This window comes from Trypanosoma conorhini, assembly GCF_003719485.1.
Source record: "Trypanosoma conorhini strain 025E chromosome Unknown Tco_14.4_contig_00105, whole genome shotgun sequence".
Lineage (NCBI taxonomy): Eukaryota > Euglenozoa > Kinetoplastea > Trypanosomatida > Trypanosomatidae > Trypanosoma > Trypanosoma conorhini.
The window spans coordinates 18835-37253 of NW_021704191.1; the positions used below are offsets into that span (position 1 = coordinate 18835).

At 58.3% G+C, this 18419-nt stretch overlaps 3 protein-coding genes across 3 annotated transcripts, besides 2 other annotated features; all 3 read right to left on the reverse strand.

The window, feature by feature from the left end:
- The first annotated feature begins 242 nt into the window (after positions 1 to 242).
- Positions 243 to 268: a microsatellite.
- Positions 269 to 389: 121 nt separating this feature from the next.
- Positions 390 to 443: a microsatellite.
- Positions 444 to 530: 87 nt separating this feature from the next.
- On the reverse strand, positions 531 to 16115 carry Tco025E_02616 (cytoplasmic dynein 1 heavy chain 1; the record flags this gene model as incomplete). Its single annotated transcript, XM_029369541.1, has 1 exon — positions 531 to 16115. One exon carries the CDS (start codon positions 16113 to 16115, stop codon positions 531 to 533), a length of 15585 nt encoding a protein of 5194 aa, XP_029230369.1.
- Positions 16116 to 16868: 753 nt separating this feature from the next.
- On the reverse strand, positions 16869 to 18038 carry Tco025E_02617 (uncharacterized protein; the record flags this gene model as incomplete). The annotated part of the gene is made up of 1 exon (XM_029369542.1): positions 16869 to 18038. One exon carries the CDS (start codon positions 18036 to 18038, stop codon positions 16869 to 16871), a length of 1170 nt encoding a protein of 389 aa, XP_029230370.1.
- An 89-nt stretch (positions 18039 to 18127) lies between these two features.
- Positions 18128 to 18418, reverse strand: Tco025E_02618 (uncharacterized protein; the record flags this gene model as incomplete). Its single annotated transcript, XM_029369543.1, has 1 exon — positions 18128 to 18418. A coding segment is annotated over one exon (291 nt), but the record flags the coding sequence as incomplete, so codon positions are not given.
- Between the last annotated feature and the right edge of the window lies 1 nt (position 18419).

Here is an 18419-nt window from a genome sequence, read left to right on the forward strand (position 1 = left end):
ATCCAGTAGCTTCTCTTTTGATTTCTACCTTCGTCCACCTTGTTTGTTTCTGGGGATGGAAAGGAGCGGGAAACTTGACTGTTTTTATGTTGCACGCGTCCTACTAAGGCCGCCCGATACCACCGCGTTTGTGCGATATAAAAAAAGCGCAAGTCAGGCACGTATGCCGGGATACGAGGGTCTCTTTCTCCGCGCTTCCGCGTTTTCTCTCCCCCTCACATACACGCACACGTGTGCGTGTAGAGGGGGGAGGAGGAGGAGGAGGAGGGTAAGAGAGGCACTGCGAAAGCACCAACGTCTTTTGTGCCTCTGTCGGCCCTTGTTTGGCTGGACGACTCCACCCGCATCCTACCCCGTCATCGCTTCTTCTGCACTCTCCAATCATTCAGTTTTCATTTCTTTCTTTTCTTTTTTTTTTAGTTTCTTCCTTTCTTTTCATTTCTCGTTTCGCCCCTTTTTTCCCCTCAGTGTTTTCAACCCTTCGGTTTCGCTGGCCTCCGCCGTGGGGCCTTCTCTCGGCTCTGCGGCATTCAACGTTCCGCCAGGGAGCAGGCGACGAGGCACACGCCGCGCTCGTACCACGCCCGCATCGGCGACCTGACGGGGTCCACCGCGATCTCCACCACTTCGAGCATCGTATCACGGCGCGGGTTCATGTAAAACGGCGTTGCGAAGCGTCCATGCGCCGGGTTTTGCGACAACAATCGCATCAACAGGGATGACTTCGACGCCAGCGGGGCAGCTCCGTCCGCTGCTGGTGCAGGGACCGGTTCCCAGTGAAGCAGAGCGCCGATGGGTGCGGAGGAGGTGCCAGAGGTGGCTGGGAGAAGTTCACACTTGCCACAATTTGCTACAAGGCGGGCGGAGTAAAGTGTGAGACCGACGAGATGCCACACCTGAGGCTCTTCTCTGTTGCTCGCGGCGTGGGCCTGTGTCGCGTCTTCTGACATGAGCTCTAGTCGCAGCTGCAGCTGTTCGAGCGAGCGATGCTGCCGGCGAGCAGCCTGCTGCTTCGTCGCCGTAAGAAACGCCCCAGGCCAGAAGAGGAGACCGAGAGAAAGGCATGTTGTTTCAAATGTATTCTGCCGTACAGCCTCATGCATCGCTTGCACGTGGGCAACGCGGCTCATGAAGTCCGACATCCACTGGTCTGCCGTAGTTGGAAATGTGTGGTAGGAGCGGGCCCAGTGTGGGGGCACTTGATCGCGCAGCACATGGTCCATTAATCCACGCTGTGTTGCCGTTGGGCTTCGTGACCCTGCACAGATCTCCTCCAATGCCGCAAGGTCTTCAAGAATTTCTCGTCGGCGATCCAGCGCAAAGCTGTACTCTCGCTCTATAGCCATTGCCGTGGGCTCCACGCTTGCGTCGCCGCCCGTCGCAGTCTCCTCTGCCACAAACGAAAGCGAGCTTGTCACGGGAGTTTGTCGCGGCTTCATGTTTCCCAATCCGTTGAGCGCGCTATGCCACACACGGCAGAAGCGTTGAATTTGCTGCCCCCAGTGGGTCTCACCAATGCTGCGCGGCGCGGCGTGCAGCTCATGGCCCGCCTCGGCATCGTCGTGAGCCGCGACTTCATTGTCCCCCTCTTCGATCAGTCTCACGAGGGCCAGCCGCTCTATTGTCGCAACGGCGTGCTGCGCCGACACCACGCGTGAAGCGCTGGCGGGAAGACGTGCCCACAGCGGCGTCTCTGCATCCGGCAGCGCTCGCACCCACGCCTGCACATCCTGCAGAGATTGAATCGAGCGCCACATGAGACGCGCGTTAAGTTCTTCGTCGTCAGTCAAGGCAAACAGGCGATCATCGTCGAAGACGGCCTTGCTCATGAGTTGCGAACAGAGGCAATCCAGCAGTAGCTGATCAAACTCGTTGGTGATTTTGCCACCGTACAACGTTGTACCAACAATTGTTTGCAGTGCGGGCCATGAAACACGGTCGCGGTCAACCCTTTCGCCGCCGCCACGACCACCACTTCTCACAGCAGTTCCCACCCAACTGTCCACAGCCTGCAAGATGCGCCAGAACTCGGTATCAGTAAATTCGTACCGTGAACTCCACCCCATGGGAATGTACAGCAGCCGCTCCATCACCACCGCATGCAGCCAGGCGGCAGCAAGATAGATGCGTTGGATGTCCGCAGGCTGCTTGGCGCAGCTGGAGTGCGGCTTCAACGCTCCTACGGTCTGCAACAAGGATGACTTCATCCCTGGCGGAGGTTCGTAAACCAGCACCACCGATGCCTCTACAAGGCTCACAGGAAGCTCCTCCAACGCTTCCTCAGCGCGTTTACCACCATCGTTACCACTAGCATTACTTCTGCCCGCGTCAAAGTCCCCGCCGCATCCGCTGCGGCAGCGAATGCCCGGGGCAGCCTCAATGGAGAGCACAAGACGAAAGTTGCGATGTAGTCGACCCTCCGACAGCTCACGATGCAGCCACTTTTCCGTCGCATCGGCGTAGGTCCGCGCGAGGTGGATGTTCTTCAGCAGCACCCAGGTTCCCTCTGCCATGGCGTCTGTCAGGTACCGCTCCGCCATGTCAAGGCCCGTGGCGCTGCCCATCACAGCGACCCGCAGGGTCACGTCCAGGGCACGGGCCAGCGTCTCCAACATCAACGTTGGGTCGCTGCCAGCGTTTGCCACGAGGATGAGTGGCGTGCTGTTGGAGAGCTCCGCCTGCACCGCGGCGAGATCAGGGGCCTCCGCCGTGAAAAAGGAGCCGCAGCCGATTTTGTTGTCGGGATGAACGCTCGGAGGCTCCTCGTCGAAGAAGCGTTGCAGAAATTCCCGGACGGCCGGCGCAAACGCATCCCGGCGTGTGTAAAGCAGGAAAAAGGCGGCAAGGAATGCACGACGCGTGTGCTCCCGAGAACCACTATGACTGACGCGACTGTTTTCCTTGGCAGCGGCGGCCTGGAACGCCGGCATGACCTCAGCGTACGGTGCGGCGGACTCCAAGTACCGCCGCCAGGCCGCCCCGTGTTGCGGATTCTGCAGTGACGCCCGCACCTCTGCAAACAGCGGCCGTTGCAGCAATGCCGCCAGGGCAAACTCCGACGCCGGCACACACACACCGCACTCGCGCAGAATAACGGGTATCGCGTGCGAGGCACCGCCCGGACCAGCAACGGCAGCCGTCACACCAGCTTCATCCTTGGCAGGGTCGTGCAACGCGTCTTCAAACCAGCTCCATTCCTCCAGAGTGATTTGGCGTCCCACGCGGTCGTCAATGCCACTACGCAGCTTTCCGAGCAGAATGGCGAGCACGAGATGGTCCTCTGCAAAGATCCCGCGCCGCACACGTTGGTGAACGAGGTTGAACACCTCACGGGTGAGCACTTGCAGACGTGCCGCGTCCTCGTCTCGCTCCTCAACCCCGCCAACATCCGCAGAACGTGCAGGTAGGAGTGCCAAGGCGTCCGCGAGAATGCGAAAGATAAATTCCACGTTGAACTGATACAACCAATGCAGCTGTGAGAAACGACGCAAGGCAAAGTAAATTTTTGCCACTGCTGCTGCAATGGGTTGGTACTGCGCCTCAACCTCAGTAATGACCTGCATCGATGCCTCGCTCTCTGCAATGCCAGCCTTCAGCGACTCGGTCTCTCCTTTCAGACGCTCCAGGACGACGGTTAGGGAGTCATTCTCTAGCAGGCTACCCTCGCTGCGTGCGATGGAGGTGAGCAGCTCTTGTTCCAACACCCGCAGTCTCAGCTGGTACTCACCCTGAGCACGCAAAATGTGCGCCCGCCGAACATCCAATTCGGAGTGCTCATGCAGCATGACGCGGTGTCGGCACTGCGACTGTAGCGAGGACTGTGTCACGGTGAAGTTGACGAGGCAAACCTGACCAGCCATGCCGGGTGACGGCTGATAGTGCGAGTCACGCGTCACGAGAAACAGACGAAACGCCGCTGCCATTTCCACGTCTTGTGCCCCCAGCCGCGTCAAGGCATGACCCTGCACGCGATGGATTTCTTTATTAATAAGCGAATTGAGCGCTGGGTCAATGAACTCTGCATCCTGCATAAGAATGGGGTAACCAAATCGCACAGCCATGTCCAGCTGCTTCAGATAACCCGTTTTGCTGAAGCTTGTTGTGTGGATTTTATCCGTCGCATGTTGTTGCAAAAGAAATGACACCGCAACACCATTCGGATCAATAATAAACGGGTAACGTTGGCAACGACTAAGAATCATTGCATTCTCGATGCAGAGATGATCCTTCGGCAGCCCGTGCAGCTCCCACGATAGTCGCTCCTGCGGCGTCACAAGGTACTCCATAGCATTGCGAAGTTCTTCTCGAAAAGGAATTTGCATCTGCTGCAGGCAGCGACGCCAACGCGGAAGGAGTAGCGACTGCCGCGTATGCTCGTCAAAGTAGCCAAAGTACGCCAACGACGCGGCGGCAAGGGTGCAGTCGCCCAAAATTGTACGCACCTCGGAGTCAAAGCCCAGAGCCTCCGTTTCCCACCGTCCGCGTTCATCAAACAATTGCCGCAGCAACTTTGTGGCGCGTTCGCAGCGGGCGGCGACTCCACTCATCGTGTTTTTGATTCCTGCAATCTCCTCCGTCACCTCTTGGTATCCCTCCTTGAGCTGCAGGAGTGACGCCTCCATTGCCGCTATCTCCGCCTCGGTGCGCTGAAGTTGGGCGTGTTTGGCGCTGTGGGCCTCCGTGAGGTGATCGATGCGAGTTCGCAACGGCTCCATCGCGGTTAATATCTCCGCGTACTTCACCTGCGCCCCCACCCACTGCAGCAGCGGACCAGCCGCCTTAGAGGCACGCTGTGCCGCCCCGTACGTGAAGTCCTCCTCCTGCAACATCTGGCGCACCGTCAGACGCGCCTCCTCCGTGATGCTGCGCGGCTCAAAGGCCTTCACCCCCGCGAGAAAATCATCGCGACGGATGTGGTGCTTGATGACGTCCCACTCATCCGCCCGTTTTTCTCCCATCACAGCAAGCACGGCCTCCAACACCCGCTGCACCATCTGTGGTGGGGTCGTGTAGGCACGAATCTCGCGGAGGTACTCTGGTCGAATGGTGTTGAGCGCAATCTCCGCCTCCCGCAGCGCGGGTTCCGCCTCTGACAGCTGCTGTTGCACCTGCGCCTTGTCGGCGACGATGAGCTCCTCCTCCTCCTGCAGCTGCTGGCGCAGGCGCTCAGCCGCCTGCTTCTCCCGCTTCGTCGTTTCCGTGTCTGTGACAATGCGATCGAGCATCATCTGCGCCTTGGTACTGTTTGTTGCCAACACGGCTTCATGCTCGTGAAGTTTGGCTTGCTGCTGCTCAACCTCATCGGACGCCGCATCCAGCTTGGCGAGGCCGCTGCGCAAGTGCAGCACCTGCTCCTTCGATCCGCCTTTTTTCTCCTCGTACAGCAACTGAAGCTGACGTACGCAATCGGCAAAGTGGCGCGGCGTTATAAATGTCCCATGTTGCGCGTTCTGCAGTCGCACAACCCGATTCACCTCGTCTGCGATTTCGTGAATGCCGCAGAGTGCGTCTGCCAGCGCATCACGGGCCTCACTCTCGCGTTTCAGGAACGTGTTCCCGCAAGAGAACATGATATCAATCGGTTCAGTGAGTTGGCGTGTGACCTGGTAGCGTGTGTGGCGGTCCCACTCGCCAAACCAGTCGATGGTGCAACGGTTGAAGAGCGCCGGGCTCGCCACAGCACGACCTGCAAATTCCCCGGCGGAGGGATCAATCGTGAAGATGACGTGGAGGTTGCGCTTCACGTTTCCAAGGAACCAGCGGTACAGCTCCTGCTCGGATGTGGTGTCGACGTACGCGGCGGAAACCATCGTGTCGAGCGCCTCTTGTTGCGGAGCCGTCGTGGCGCCACTGCCCGTGGCGGCGTGCTTGATTTTGCCGCTGGGCAAAGGCAACGTGGACGCCGGCGGCGGCAGCGGCTGGTGGTCGTGCTGCGTCTGTGCATCATCGTCGTCGTCCTCCAGCTGGGGCAACTTCTGCGGTTTGCCGCTTGCCTTGAGGAGTTGCTGCGCCACCACGCTCTCGCGTATTTCCTCCATGAGTTTCCCCCACTCCTCGCCCTCAAACAGGCCTGGTACCTCCCCTGAGGCCAGGAGGGCGTTCATGTACTCCAAGAAGCTCGCCTCCATGATGTTGCTGTCGTCAAAGAGAAAGCAGACGCGCTCCAGCTTGCACCCGGCGCGTCGAAGTATGTCACGTAGGTCCCTTTCGTAGTCGTCGAGTTGATAGTTGCGGTGAACCCCGAGGCGAACCAGCGCCATGCCGTTCATCCACGCGACAAGTCGTGCGGTGATCGTTTTGCCCACACCGGACGCGCCCGCGATCAACATGTGGCCCAACGGCTGCTGCAGAACACGATTGATGCGTGTGACGTGGTCGATCACCGCGTCGTGGACGACAAGTGTGGTGTCCACCTCCTCCTCGCAGAACACCTCCAGCTTATGCTCAATGTACGCACGCAATACATCCCGCGCGCTCTCTGAATACGAGCGTCGCAGAATTGTGGAGTACAACACGGGACGCCGCAGAGATGGCGGGGGCAACGCCGCCGCCGCCGCGATTTCAGGGAAATGCGTGAGGAAGGCGCGATCCATGGTGGCGTCTGTCCAATCCCGCTCCTCGTCTTCCACCAGGCGGTCCCGAAAGACGCGTAGTCCTTCGTGTACGGAAAGACGCACAAGTCCCTCTGCACGCAGCGCGCGCCGCTCGGGCTCGTCCCACGTCAGGAGGGCGTTGTAGACGGCGCGCGTCCAGCGCGAGAGATCGCGCGGGGAATAGACGTAGTGTGGTTGGCGCCACGAGGTAAAGTGGGCCTGCGTGGCCGTGTACACTTCGACCATCGCACACGACAACTTCTCCGCGTGCGACCGCTGCAACCGACTGTTCAAGACAAGCACCGCACGGCAGTAGGCCGCGTAGATCATGTGGAGGCTTTCCTTTGTAGGAAAGTCCACAAACAACACGGGTGCCAAGCGCAAGAAGCGTTGGGAAAGCGACACGCGTCCCGCGTCGGTGGGTGGATTACAGGCACCAATCACCTGAACTCCCTCGACGTTGATCCATGCATTGTCGCGACTGCGGTAGTAGCCGCGTCGTTGAATTAATTGACGCAGCAGCTGCACAACGGGCTGCGTTCCGTACTGATCCATCGCCGGAAGGTTAATCTCGTCGCAGAACAGCAACAGCCCTTTGCCGCCAGTGGGAGACATCACGGGACCACGTGCCGTGTTTTGTACGCTGCAGTACTGCTCCAAGGCTCGAATAATGTTTTTCGGCTTCGTTCCACTCGAAAAGTTGAGAAATACGGCGTCGTATTCGGAAGACTGCTGCAGCAGCGATGCAATCAACATCGTCTTACCGGAGCCAGGCGGTCCACAAAGAATCGCCGTGTTCCCACCGTTGATCCACGCCCGCAACACCTCCTCGTGACGGCACGTGTCAACCGTTGGAATGATCACGTCGTTTGCCCCCAACTGCTCTGCTGCAATGGCGGTGTCCCGCACACGCTCGCGGAAGGCACTCCACGCCCCAGTCAAGGGATCCGGCTGAACGTCGAGCAGTGAAAGCGTCCCCGCCAAACCTCCGTCGGACGCGGTTCCCAGAGCGAGCGACAAGTCATCCGCCCAGCGTCTACGGAGTTCATGGCTTAGTGAAGCAGTGAAGCCCCAGAGCACAGCGTAGAGAAGCACATTCGCCGCATATGCTTGCAGTACGTTCACCATGGGCAGTTTCGCCCGCTGCTCGCGCAGCTTCCACATGCGCGAAATTCCATCAAGCAAAAATGACTGTACGCTGCGCAGCATTTGGAGGTCACTGTGCTCCATAATCCCCCGCTTCCAATACTCTTCACTGTGGATGAGCTGAATGGCACGTTCCAGTAGGCCGCCTTTGGCAAAAGCGGGCCCCCACACATTTGCCATCACCATCTGTAGCTGCATTACCTCGCGACAAGTGTCGGTGAGGGCGTTCGAGCACCACAAAGACGTCTCCCTCCGGCTGCCGCCGTCGCCAAGGGCAAAGGACTCCTCCACTGTGCTGATAGTCAAATTACTTGTAGGACTGGGATTGTCGCCCTCAATTGCTGTGGCTGGAGCCTGTGCCTCCTTAGACACGTCAAACAACATCCCTCCCCGCTCGCCACCTCTGCGCGGGACCATAAAGTAATTCCCACCGGACCGTGTCTTGTGTTCCTCGCTGTCGCCAGTCAGAAAGTTGAGCCGCCTTTTGCCTTGCCCATCAATCAACGGAACACGGTAGAAGGCCCCGAAGTGGCGGCTGAGCACGCTGGAGACTGGAACGGTACCACGATTGAACCAAATCATGCCACAACGCGACACCGTGGCCGGCGTCGCACAGCGCAGGTCTTGGACCTCAAACACAATGCGCACCGATGGCGGGAGGCTAAGCCGCTCGCCGTTTGGCAGGGTGTAGACCTTATTGTCATCGAGCAGGGAGTTGAGGTTCTCCACCCAGTGCGGGTCCACGTCACCGTCAAAGATAATCCAATGCTGCTGTCGTGAGCGATCGTCGCCCATCTCATTTGTAACGATGCGGCGCAGGATCTCCGTGAAGACGCCGTCCTTCCACTCCCGCGTGGTTGCCTCAAAGACGCCAAAAAGCTCTGCCTTGCTCATCGCCTTGGGGTCAATCAAGTAGGCATGCGCCTCCAGTGGACCACTTTTAGGAACGCCTTCCTCGGTAGGACTGCCGCCACCACCATCATGTGCATCACTGTCTACCACGGTGAGTCGCGCCATGGCACGCAGCAGCGTCTTCCAGCAGGCCGTTTTGCCTGTCCCACTTGGTCCAACTAAAATGAGGCCATGCCGCATCTTGCGTGTGTGATACAGCTGACAAACCTTCTCGACCCACGCTGGTGTTGCAACGTAGTGAGTCTCGCGACATACGTCGTCAATGGCCACACGCAATGCCGTCATGGCCGCGCCAGGAAACTGAAGACCTCGAAAGAAGTCCCGCAACAAAGGGTAGAAGAGTGCCACGTCCTCCGTGACGAGACGCGGTGTAATGCTGCTGATGAGGCTTTGCAACATAATTTCCCCCTCCGCTTCCTCAAGGTTCACGTCCATGGGAGGGGCGCTGGGGTTCGTGACGGCGTCCTCGCGCGAAGAGCGTCTGAGATCGCCTGCCGTCAGAAGAACAGACTTCAGAGCGCGTAGCCCAAAGTCGTAGTGCGCCTGCTGGGAAAGCTTTTCCGAACACAAGTGAAAGAGCGGAGCAATCTTCCGCGACAGCGCCTCCGCCGTGCGAAACCCCTGGGCAAACAACATGACCTCCGCGATGGTCTCACGGTCGGGGGCCGCCATTGTCATGGTGCGGAACAGTTGCTTAAGGTTCCCCGGCAGGTTTGAGCGGCCAGCAAAGCCCGGATTCATGGTGATAAACAACGCCACACTTTCCCGCAGTGGCACAGTCTGCTGTGCGAGCGTGACAGTGTCAGATTCTGTTCGAAGGGCCTCCTGGATGGTCTGAATCTGCTGCGACACCGCTGACAGCACACGCTCCTCTAGTCGGTTGAACTCATCAAAGCAGCCCCACGCGCCCACCTGGCAGAGGCCAAGTAAAATACGACCAACGGCGTCAAAGTCAAAGGTGTCATCGCAATTAAACACTAACACGTGCCGGCCGAGTTGCGTGCCCAGCGCCTTCACCGTTTCCGTTTTCCCAGAGCCGGCAGGACCCACAGGCGAGCCACCAAGGCGTGCGTGCAGTGCCTGCGTCATGGTGAGGTAGCAGCGGTCGGTGAGGGTGGTTTGCACAAGGCGCTGGTGCCATCCAAGGTACTCAAAGCCGTGACGGAAAGAGGTGTCAGCCATCTGGCACTGCAACTCGGCGCCATCCTTGCCTAGGTACAACCGCAGGACACGTAGCCACTCAAACTCATCAGCGGAGAGGATTTGCCTTGAGTCAATCACACGCGAGACATCGCGCTGATACACGGCGAGAGTGATGAGTTCCTCCATACCGTGGCGCAAAGCCAGCGTCGTGCCCGGCAATATGCCATCCACAGCGAGACGGTCGAGCAGAGACACCATGTGAGCCACAGCCATCGAGGGCTCCTTCTTACCGGTCCGTCCCTGCCTTTGCCATGCCAGGAAGGTTTGCTCCTGCAGCCGCACCCACCACACCTGAAAGGCAAGGCAGACGACCTGCAGCGGAAACGAGGTGATCCACGCCGTCGTCACCTTTCCACTGGATGTTAACGATTCCACGGCTGACCGTGTCAGCCGACAGAGGGAGGTCACCATAGAGGCCTCCACCTCAGCCAGCCAGTCATGCAGCGGACGATCCTTCAACGCTACCGGCCGCTCCAGCATCACCTTTTCTCCCTCAGCACTCGCAAACCCCATAACTTGAATCGGTGCCGCAGAATCGCCGTCCTTAGCTCCGTCACCTTCGCTCTCATCTCCGCCAATAATAAATCGGGCTAGGGCAGTAAACATCTTGGGCAAGTGCTTCTCAATGAGAGTTGGGTTGCTGCTGTTTCCAAGGGTCTCCAGCAGGTCATCATCGCCCACAAAGAAGAGCCGCGGGAATTGACGCCGTTGCAGGTCCAAGTATGTACTCAGCGCCCTCTGCACCCGGGAAAGCTGTCCCTCAAGCCGTTCCAGCGAGGTTAGAAGCTTTTTGTCTTGAAGAAAGTCCTGCGCCTTCAGTACAGGCGCAGCACCAAGGCTCGCCTTTGCGGGCATGAGTTTCATGAACTCACGAGTCGCCCGATCAAACTGTATTGCGTCCTTCGACAACTGCCGGCGGATGTCGGCGTTACCGGTGAAAATGCTGTCGAGATGAACCCACCGCCGTTGCACCACCATGAGCACCTCCAGCGTCCGCAAGAGTAGCTGCAGACGAGTATCCCAGTCCGCCACCATGGCAATGACGTGCTGCGAGGAGAAGAAGGGGCTGGAGCGGAGGCCCTGGAAGGAGTCAAGATCATCCGAGAGTCGCTCAAAGACGACGTCCCATCCACGGACAAGCACAAACTGATGCCGGTACACCATTGTGTTGAACGCAAACGTGTTCCAGAAGCCAATAATGTGTCCGAGTTGTGACTCTAAACGAAGCTCACCGTGGGCGAACTCCAAGACGTCATGGTAGATCTTCGCGTTCTCTACGGGATTGCTGCGCCAAATGTCGCCCACGGTCAACGCCTCAAGTTTCCATGGTGCGTGCAACTGCGACTTCAGCGCCATCCAATGCCGCTCCGCGCGCTCCAAGGGTGTCATGGCGTCGGAGCGTAGTTCCTGCATCAGCTGCCGACATGCAAGTCGGCTTTCAACGCAGAGCTGGAGTTCATTGTAGGCCTGGTGGGTACGAACCCCTTCAGGGAACTCTCGCACCTCACGATCTATCGCGACGAGCTCCTCGTGCAGTTGCCGTGGTACCATTTCAGAGAATGGCGTTCGTGCAAGCGCATGTAGTCGTTGATAAGCCCGTGCAACGTGGCCACACACCCACTGCATCTCCTCCATGCGCGCCATGATGGCCTCCAACTTTGTCTCCGCAAGGATTGGGACTCCGAGCGCCGCCTGCAGCGCAGTGAGTCGTGTTCGCTGCTCCTTCAGTCGCGCGACCCATTCCTGCATCTCACTGAAGCGTCGCTGGGCCGAGTCTGAAACCTCCTCCAGCTGCGCCTGCTCCTGATCCTGCACCCATGTGACAATAGTGTGCAGGGACGCTTCTACTTCGTCAATCTGGCGAGAAAGATCCTCCTCCTGCGGCTTGAGGCTCTCACAGAGAAAGGGGCGACGAAACTCCAAGGCTTTGACCTTTCGCTCAATAAGATCGTGGTAGGCGCGGTACTCCGTCTTGAGCTTCCGCACATAAATCCACGAATCCGGCAGTGCAAAACCCTGCCGCCTCAAATAATCTTCAGCAGGCGTAAGGGAGGCGATTTGGCGTTCCGTCGCCTGCATATTTCCCCGGATCTCCGGCAGTTCGCAGATAAACCGGGCCGCGTCCTCGAGGTTGTTGATGACATTGCAGTTCTCCGCCGCCGCGCGAGCCCCCATGACGCCATGGTAGCACGACTCTAGACGCTTCTCCACCACATCGCGGTACCGTGAATGAATGTACTGCGTCAAGTTGTCCAGCTTCCGGCCAAGCTCCTTCTGTGCGTCATCCGCGACAATAACGATGCCGCCCACGAGAGTGCTGGGCTGCGTATAATCCATCAGGCTGCCTGCCATCTCGCGAATCTTCTGCAGCGCCTCTCCCCACTTCTCAAGGTCGTCCCCGAGGCGCTGCTGCAGCACCCCCACCTCAAGGTTTAACAGCTGCTGACCACGACGCCACTGTGCCTCCACCTCGACGGCGTCCCGGATGGTTTTCTCAATTGCCTGCAGCGGCTCCGCAAGGAACTGCGGAGGAAGCCACTCCAATACACGTTCATACGTGGCTAGCGCCGAGGCACTTGAGCTCCACTCCGCAAGCACTTGCTGTTGTTGCTGCGGTTGTTGGTACGGGGCCGAGGGAGACGGTTGCCGCTGCTGGTGTGACTGGTGTGGGTAGTCCTGCCGCAGCGTAGACAGGGTGTGCACCCAGGCGAAGGAGCGGTTCAGTTCGTTCAGCCAGTGATGACGGCACGCGGCGGCCGGTGACGACAGCGCAATCTCCTTGAACACCACCCGCATGCGCACACGCAACGGCCGCAGGCCAAACTCCTCTGTCTCGGCGCCCTTGTCAAGAAATCTCTGGTCGTGACTCATAGAAAAAAACTCATCCGACCAGCGGCGGAGGTGCTGCTCCAACTGCCAGACTATAGCGGCGTCCAGGCGCGGCTGCAGGCGTCGCACCCACCAGCCTGCGTTGGCGCAATTCGCGTAGAGGACGTTGACGAGGGAGTGCATTTCCCCCACCCGCCACACCACCGCCTCCGCCTTTTGCACGGCGCGACTGTGCAGCTGGGCAACCCCGCGCTCCATGTCTGCCGTGACTTCACGCACGCGGGCCGCAGCAACGCAGAAGGCGTAGACACGGTCGGAGAGCTCCTGCGTGTATTGTTGCAGCCGTTCTTCGTCTGACCACCGCAACTGGGCCCCATCAAGAAATGTCTGGTGCACCTTGGCATATTCCTCTGTCGCAAGATGGACCATCATCTCATCCTCCCCGTCGAGTGCGGTCTCAAATGCATGGATAAGCGCGGAAAGACAGTTAGCAATGCGGAAGCGTTCCTCGTTATGCAGAAAAAAGGAGCGCACGTCTGCAACAAGCTGCAGGTGATTTTCAAGCAGTTGCATGCCTTCTAGCATGTGCAGATCCTGCAAGAGCGCAAACATTTCCTGGGGAATATGCGGCATGACAATGCGTCGCATGCCACCAGTAGCAGTTCCCCCATTATCATTGCCTACGCTGGCAATTATACTCATGCCGCCGCGGCCGCGGCCACGGCCACGCGGCTGCTGGACGACGTGCCAAAGGGGGCCTTTCATCGTCATCGTGTCGGGGGACACGTTAAGTGCAGCAATGCGTCGCCGCACATCCTCACACCACTGCACAACGCGTTCTCGAATTCGTTGTGAAATGATCTCACAGAAGTTGCGCACGTCTCGCAGTTCACTCTGCTCCACCCCACGGCCGCTCCCCACGCGAAGAAGCACCAGGCGCGACTTTGCGTAATCAATCGCAGAGGCGTCACACTCCTGCAGAAAAATCCGTGCGGCCTGAATATGTGGGTCAGCGGACCACTTTGGCTCATCCTTGCCGTGGACAAGGTCAAGGTATGCCAGGGCGTACGCCGTGCCAGACACATCGAGGTCCCCCTCAAGCTCCTTTGTCGTAAGAGCGTGTAGTGGAACCCCAAAGAACTGTGCAAGGGACTCGTCAAGGCACCAGTGGTGCTCAATGGTGCGAAGATGCAGCAGCTGGTGCCAACCGTGCTCATAGATGGCGTCTCGACGCTCAAGATACGCCTCAATCTCCTGCTGCACAGACCTCTCCCACAACATGCGACCCACAACAGACGTCACACCGAAGCGCGAGACGGTTATCCGCACACCGTCGCGGCAGCTGTCTGCGTCAAAGTAGCGCTCCCGAACTTCCTTCATCTCGCGGTTGATTTGCTCTAGCAATGCCATCTGAAACCCCGCCACGACAGCCTGCACCTTTTCACGCCGTAGTGGGCGGAAACGGGAGTAAATGCGGTAAAGCGAGGGGCCAGGCCCTGTATCTGCCGAGTACCTGGATGCTGCTGCCCCTACTGCAGCAGCATCTGGTGCTGCCGCCTCAGTGGGGGAGGCGGCAGGTGTCAGAGAGGAACCAGTACTGCTCATCTCCTGCGCTGTTGCCAGCATGGTGCCAACCAGCAGTGCGAGGCGCTCGTCGATGTCTGCTAGGCGCCGCTCGTACGCCGCCAGCGCACGCTGAAACTCAGCGGTGCCAGATGAACTAATATCCCACAAGCATCCACGCTCCACTGTTGCGGCAGCAAAGTGATCATACGCCTCTGTGAGTTCCACGTGAAACGAGCACGTCGTGCGCGCCCCAAGACCGCCGTCAGCAAAGGTCCGTTGCAGGGCACGCTCGTAGTGAAAATGTTCATTCACGAATCCCCACAATTGCCGCGCGCGTGCCAAGACGAGGACTTGACGCTTCGGCTGCTGCGTACCGCCCCGCGTGGATGGCAGCGGCGTCGGTAGGTGACCCGCGGAGCAAAACAACTCAGCTGTCTGCAGGTAGCGTTGATGCAAATCCTGCAGCACATGAATCGTCCTTCGCAGGCATTGCAGCTGGGCCTCTGGGGTGCCCATGCGCAGTACGTCACTCTTAGACGCAACCGCCACAAACCGCTCCACCAACTCCCGCACAATACTTTCCAGCAGACGAAAACGCTGCAACGCCGGGTATTTTGTCGGACGCTCCATGGCCAAAAACAACTCTTCCACCAACGCTGCGTAGCCGTCCTCCTCCACCTCGTCAATCTGCTGGAATGGCACACTCTTCAGGTGTGTCAAGTATTCACGGACGAGTTTTGCATGCATCCTAAACTCCACCTCATAGCTCGTTTCCACGCGATTGCCCAGTAGGCGATGCACCAGCTGCCACTCGCGACTTTGGAGCTGTTTTTGCACCTGTTCTACCCAACGTAGCACAGCCTGCCAGTACGCCACCTCGTCACGTGAGCTCACAATTTCCCTTCCCTCAAATTTGGTCTCCAAAACGCCGCGGCACTGGCTGCGAAGAGCCATGACCTGAAGCAAAAAAGTGGAGTCGGTGCACGCCTCAGGGCCAAGAATCTCCAACAAATGCTCAACATCCGCTTCCGGGTACGCCGCACAAACCTCAAGGAGATCGGCGTGCACAAATATCTTCAAATCCACCTCAGCCAGGACTTGACAGTGCGATCGGATAGAACTAAGCAAGTCTTGCATTTGCGACCGCAGTGTGACCTCACGTTTGGATCGCAGAAGTGGTTCATACACGCCCTCCAAAAGCGTCTGTAAGCCTTCTAGTGGCTGCTGCATCTCTATTGCGTGGAGGTTAAGGTGCCGCAACGTGAGAGGCCCTGTCCTTGCCGCCGCTGCCTCGGAACTACTGGTGGGGTGACGCCGTGAGAGGAGGACACAGCGCACCATCTCCCGCGACGACGAGGGTGGCAACGGCAGAGACGGCACCGGCAGCAATGATTGTGGCCCCGTGGGCCCCGCCACTGCCCCTGGGGTCGTCATTGTCCCCACGGGCGTGCCTGCTGCTCCATCCCTATTTGGGGGCATCGATGGAGTGCGGCTGAGAGGGGCCTCCGCGTGTCGCTGGAGGATTGCCGACACGTCGTGCGTTGCCACCACGTGATGCCCCGCCGCCACCTCCTCCTCCCCAGCGTGACGCTCCACAAACTCGCACACCGCCAGGTGTGAGGTCGTCGCTTGGCTGCCGATGCCCGTGCCGCTGCCGCAGGGCGGTGGCTGTTCCGCCTCCGCGTTCGCCTCCGGTGCCGATAAATCCGTCAAAAGGCATCGACAGCCAAGGCCACCATCCTGCCGCAGTGCCTCTCGCACCTCTTGCACCGTCGCCGAGTGCATCATGGCTGCGATGACAGAAATGACATCATCCCCCAAAAGAGGGGTTCCACCACCCGCATCTCCCGAAGTGGCTGCCAACATGTGGGTAAAACAAGAAAAACACACACACACCACCGCGCCCCTCGCCCTACCCACGCCCTCTCCTTGCAACCACTCTTTTGTTGCTGTTGTTGCTAGTGGTTTCCCTTCACGTTATGCCCTTGTTATGCAAACGTGCGCCTCCCCCCCCCCCACCCACACACACACACGAGATGTCGGTTCTGCTTTCTCTCTTTCTCTCCGTCACCCAGTCCCAACTGCCAATCCCCTCTCCGGTGGAAACGCCTCCTCCTGCCCCTCCGGATCCCTTGTATTGTGTCTTTACTTCCCTCACAAACTTCGTGGATGGGGCTTTTTAAATGCAGCACCGTATAGATGCACAAATGAAGTTGTGTTACTCAATGATGCTCGCTGTTGCTGCGGGGCGACCCGCATGTATGAGCCAATGCGTGTGCTCACTGGCAAAGAAAATGGGAAATAAATGAAAAAAAAAAGAGGGATAACTTGCACGCACAGACGCAGATACAGATAGCAGCTACTGTGAGAGTGAGAAAGAGACGCCCAAGCAGGATTGGGTCCTAAGAAGGAGAGATAGCGGACGCCTCCGCTAGTGTTTTGTTCACGCTACTCGCTCCGTACTCGGTCAAACGTCAGATATGAACGGTGCTCTACGCAACGTCGACAGTGGCAGCGAGAGGAAAAGTAAGAAGGGAAAAGAGCACACCCACACACGTACATGAGAGGAGGAATAACAGTAGTGCAAAAACGAAAAAAAAAAGATCACAGCTTCTTAAATCACACCTCGGTCTCGCCTGTGGTGTCGTCATGTAGTTCAATGGTGGCATGAATGAGACGATGACAAATGCAGCAGTGGGACAAAGTGTCCGCGCAGGCGCGGCAAAGAAGAAAATGCGCACATGGCAAGATAATAATATTGGCCTCGGTGCGCAGGCATAACCAACACATGCGTACCAGCTGATGACGCACACCCATTTGCGGCGACGATGCGAGCGAGTAGGATGCGGCACCTATGGAGTACGACGACAGCCGCCTAGCTCTCTTGGCCGCAGTCGTTCCCTCAGTTGCGGCTCCAGAGACACCAGGATAAGGCTCATCGACGCCGCCGCGACCCAGCAGAACCCGCTCTTCTCTGTACTGCACAAACGTACGGTCTGAAACCTCGGTGACGGCATAGAGATCATTTCCAATACGTACGTACTGCAGCGTCACCGGCATCGTTGCGCCATGGGTTCCCCGCATGTCCTCAATGGAAGCAGTGAGGTGCTCTGATTTAGGTGGTCCCCGCGGCCGTTGTCTGGAAAAGCTTTGCAGTTCCTCCATCTTGGATAAAGAGTACTCGCCATACCTATCACGGTAAAAATTCGAATTGGTCGACTCATACGGGTTCAACGAGTCGTAACCACGTGGCCCTGTCGGTGCTATTGTCGTTGATAATGGTGAAGACGCATTCTCCATTGGGTTGGCGATGGAGTACACACATACGAAGGACTCCATCGGTGGTTGTTTACCTTTACTCAGCGCTTGTCGTTTGTCACGTACACTGCCGCGCTTCCGACGTGATGTTCGTCGGCACAGCATAAGGGCAAACGTCAACGCCTGCCTGGAAGCCCCACGTGTACCACTTTGCGTCTCCTCATAGTCGTTTTCTTTACCAGCCTTACCACCCTCCGTCCCTCGCTTCATCTCCAGTTTTTCTCCCTCTGTGCCTCTTCTCCTTACACTTCCTCCGCCGCCACTGTTGAAGTCTACTGCGTTCACTTCTCTACTTCCCGCGTATGTGGGGTTGTCGCAGCGGCAGTTCTGAATAGCCGCAAGGACAAGGTCCACAATATCCACCTGCAGAGACTCCGGTGATGAAGTGGACGTCGGCGTTGTGGTAATAATTGCATTTGTATCAAACTGCATTGGATCCGGGGCAATAGATATAGATCCATCGTACAACATGAGCGTGCTGAAGTCGCGTGACGGCTCCGTTGAAGAAATGTCTACAGATTCCCGTGTTCGGCCAGTAACAGACTTTGGTGGGGGTTCTGTCACTTTCGCACTTCCATTAGCCTCGGGAGCATGACCCGCAGAGATAGCAGGGTCGTTGGCGGGGCCGCGCGGAGTGGCTGTATCCTCGGCTTGAACTGGGGCGTGCTCCGTCTCCACCTCCGTCCCAGCGGCAGCAGGAGCAGCAGCAGCAGGAGCAGCAGCAGCAGCAGGAGCAGCAGCAGGAGCAGCAGCAGGAGCAGCAGCAGGAGCAGCAGCAGCAGGAGCAGGAGCAGGAGCAGCAGCAGGAGCAGCAGCAGGAGCAGCAGCAGGAGCAGGAGCAGCAGGAGCAGG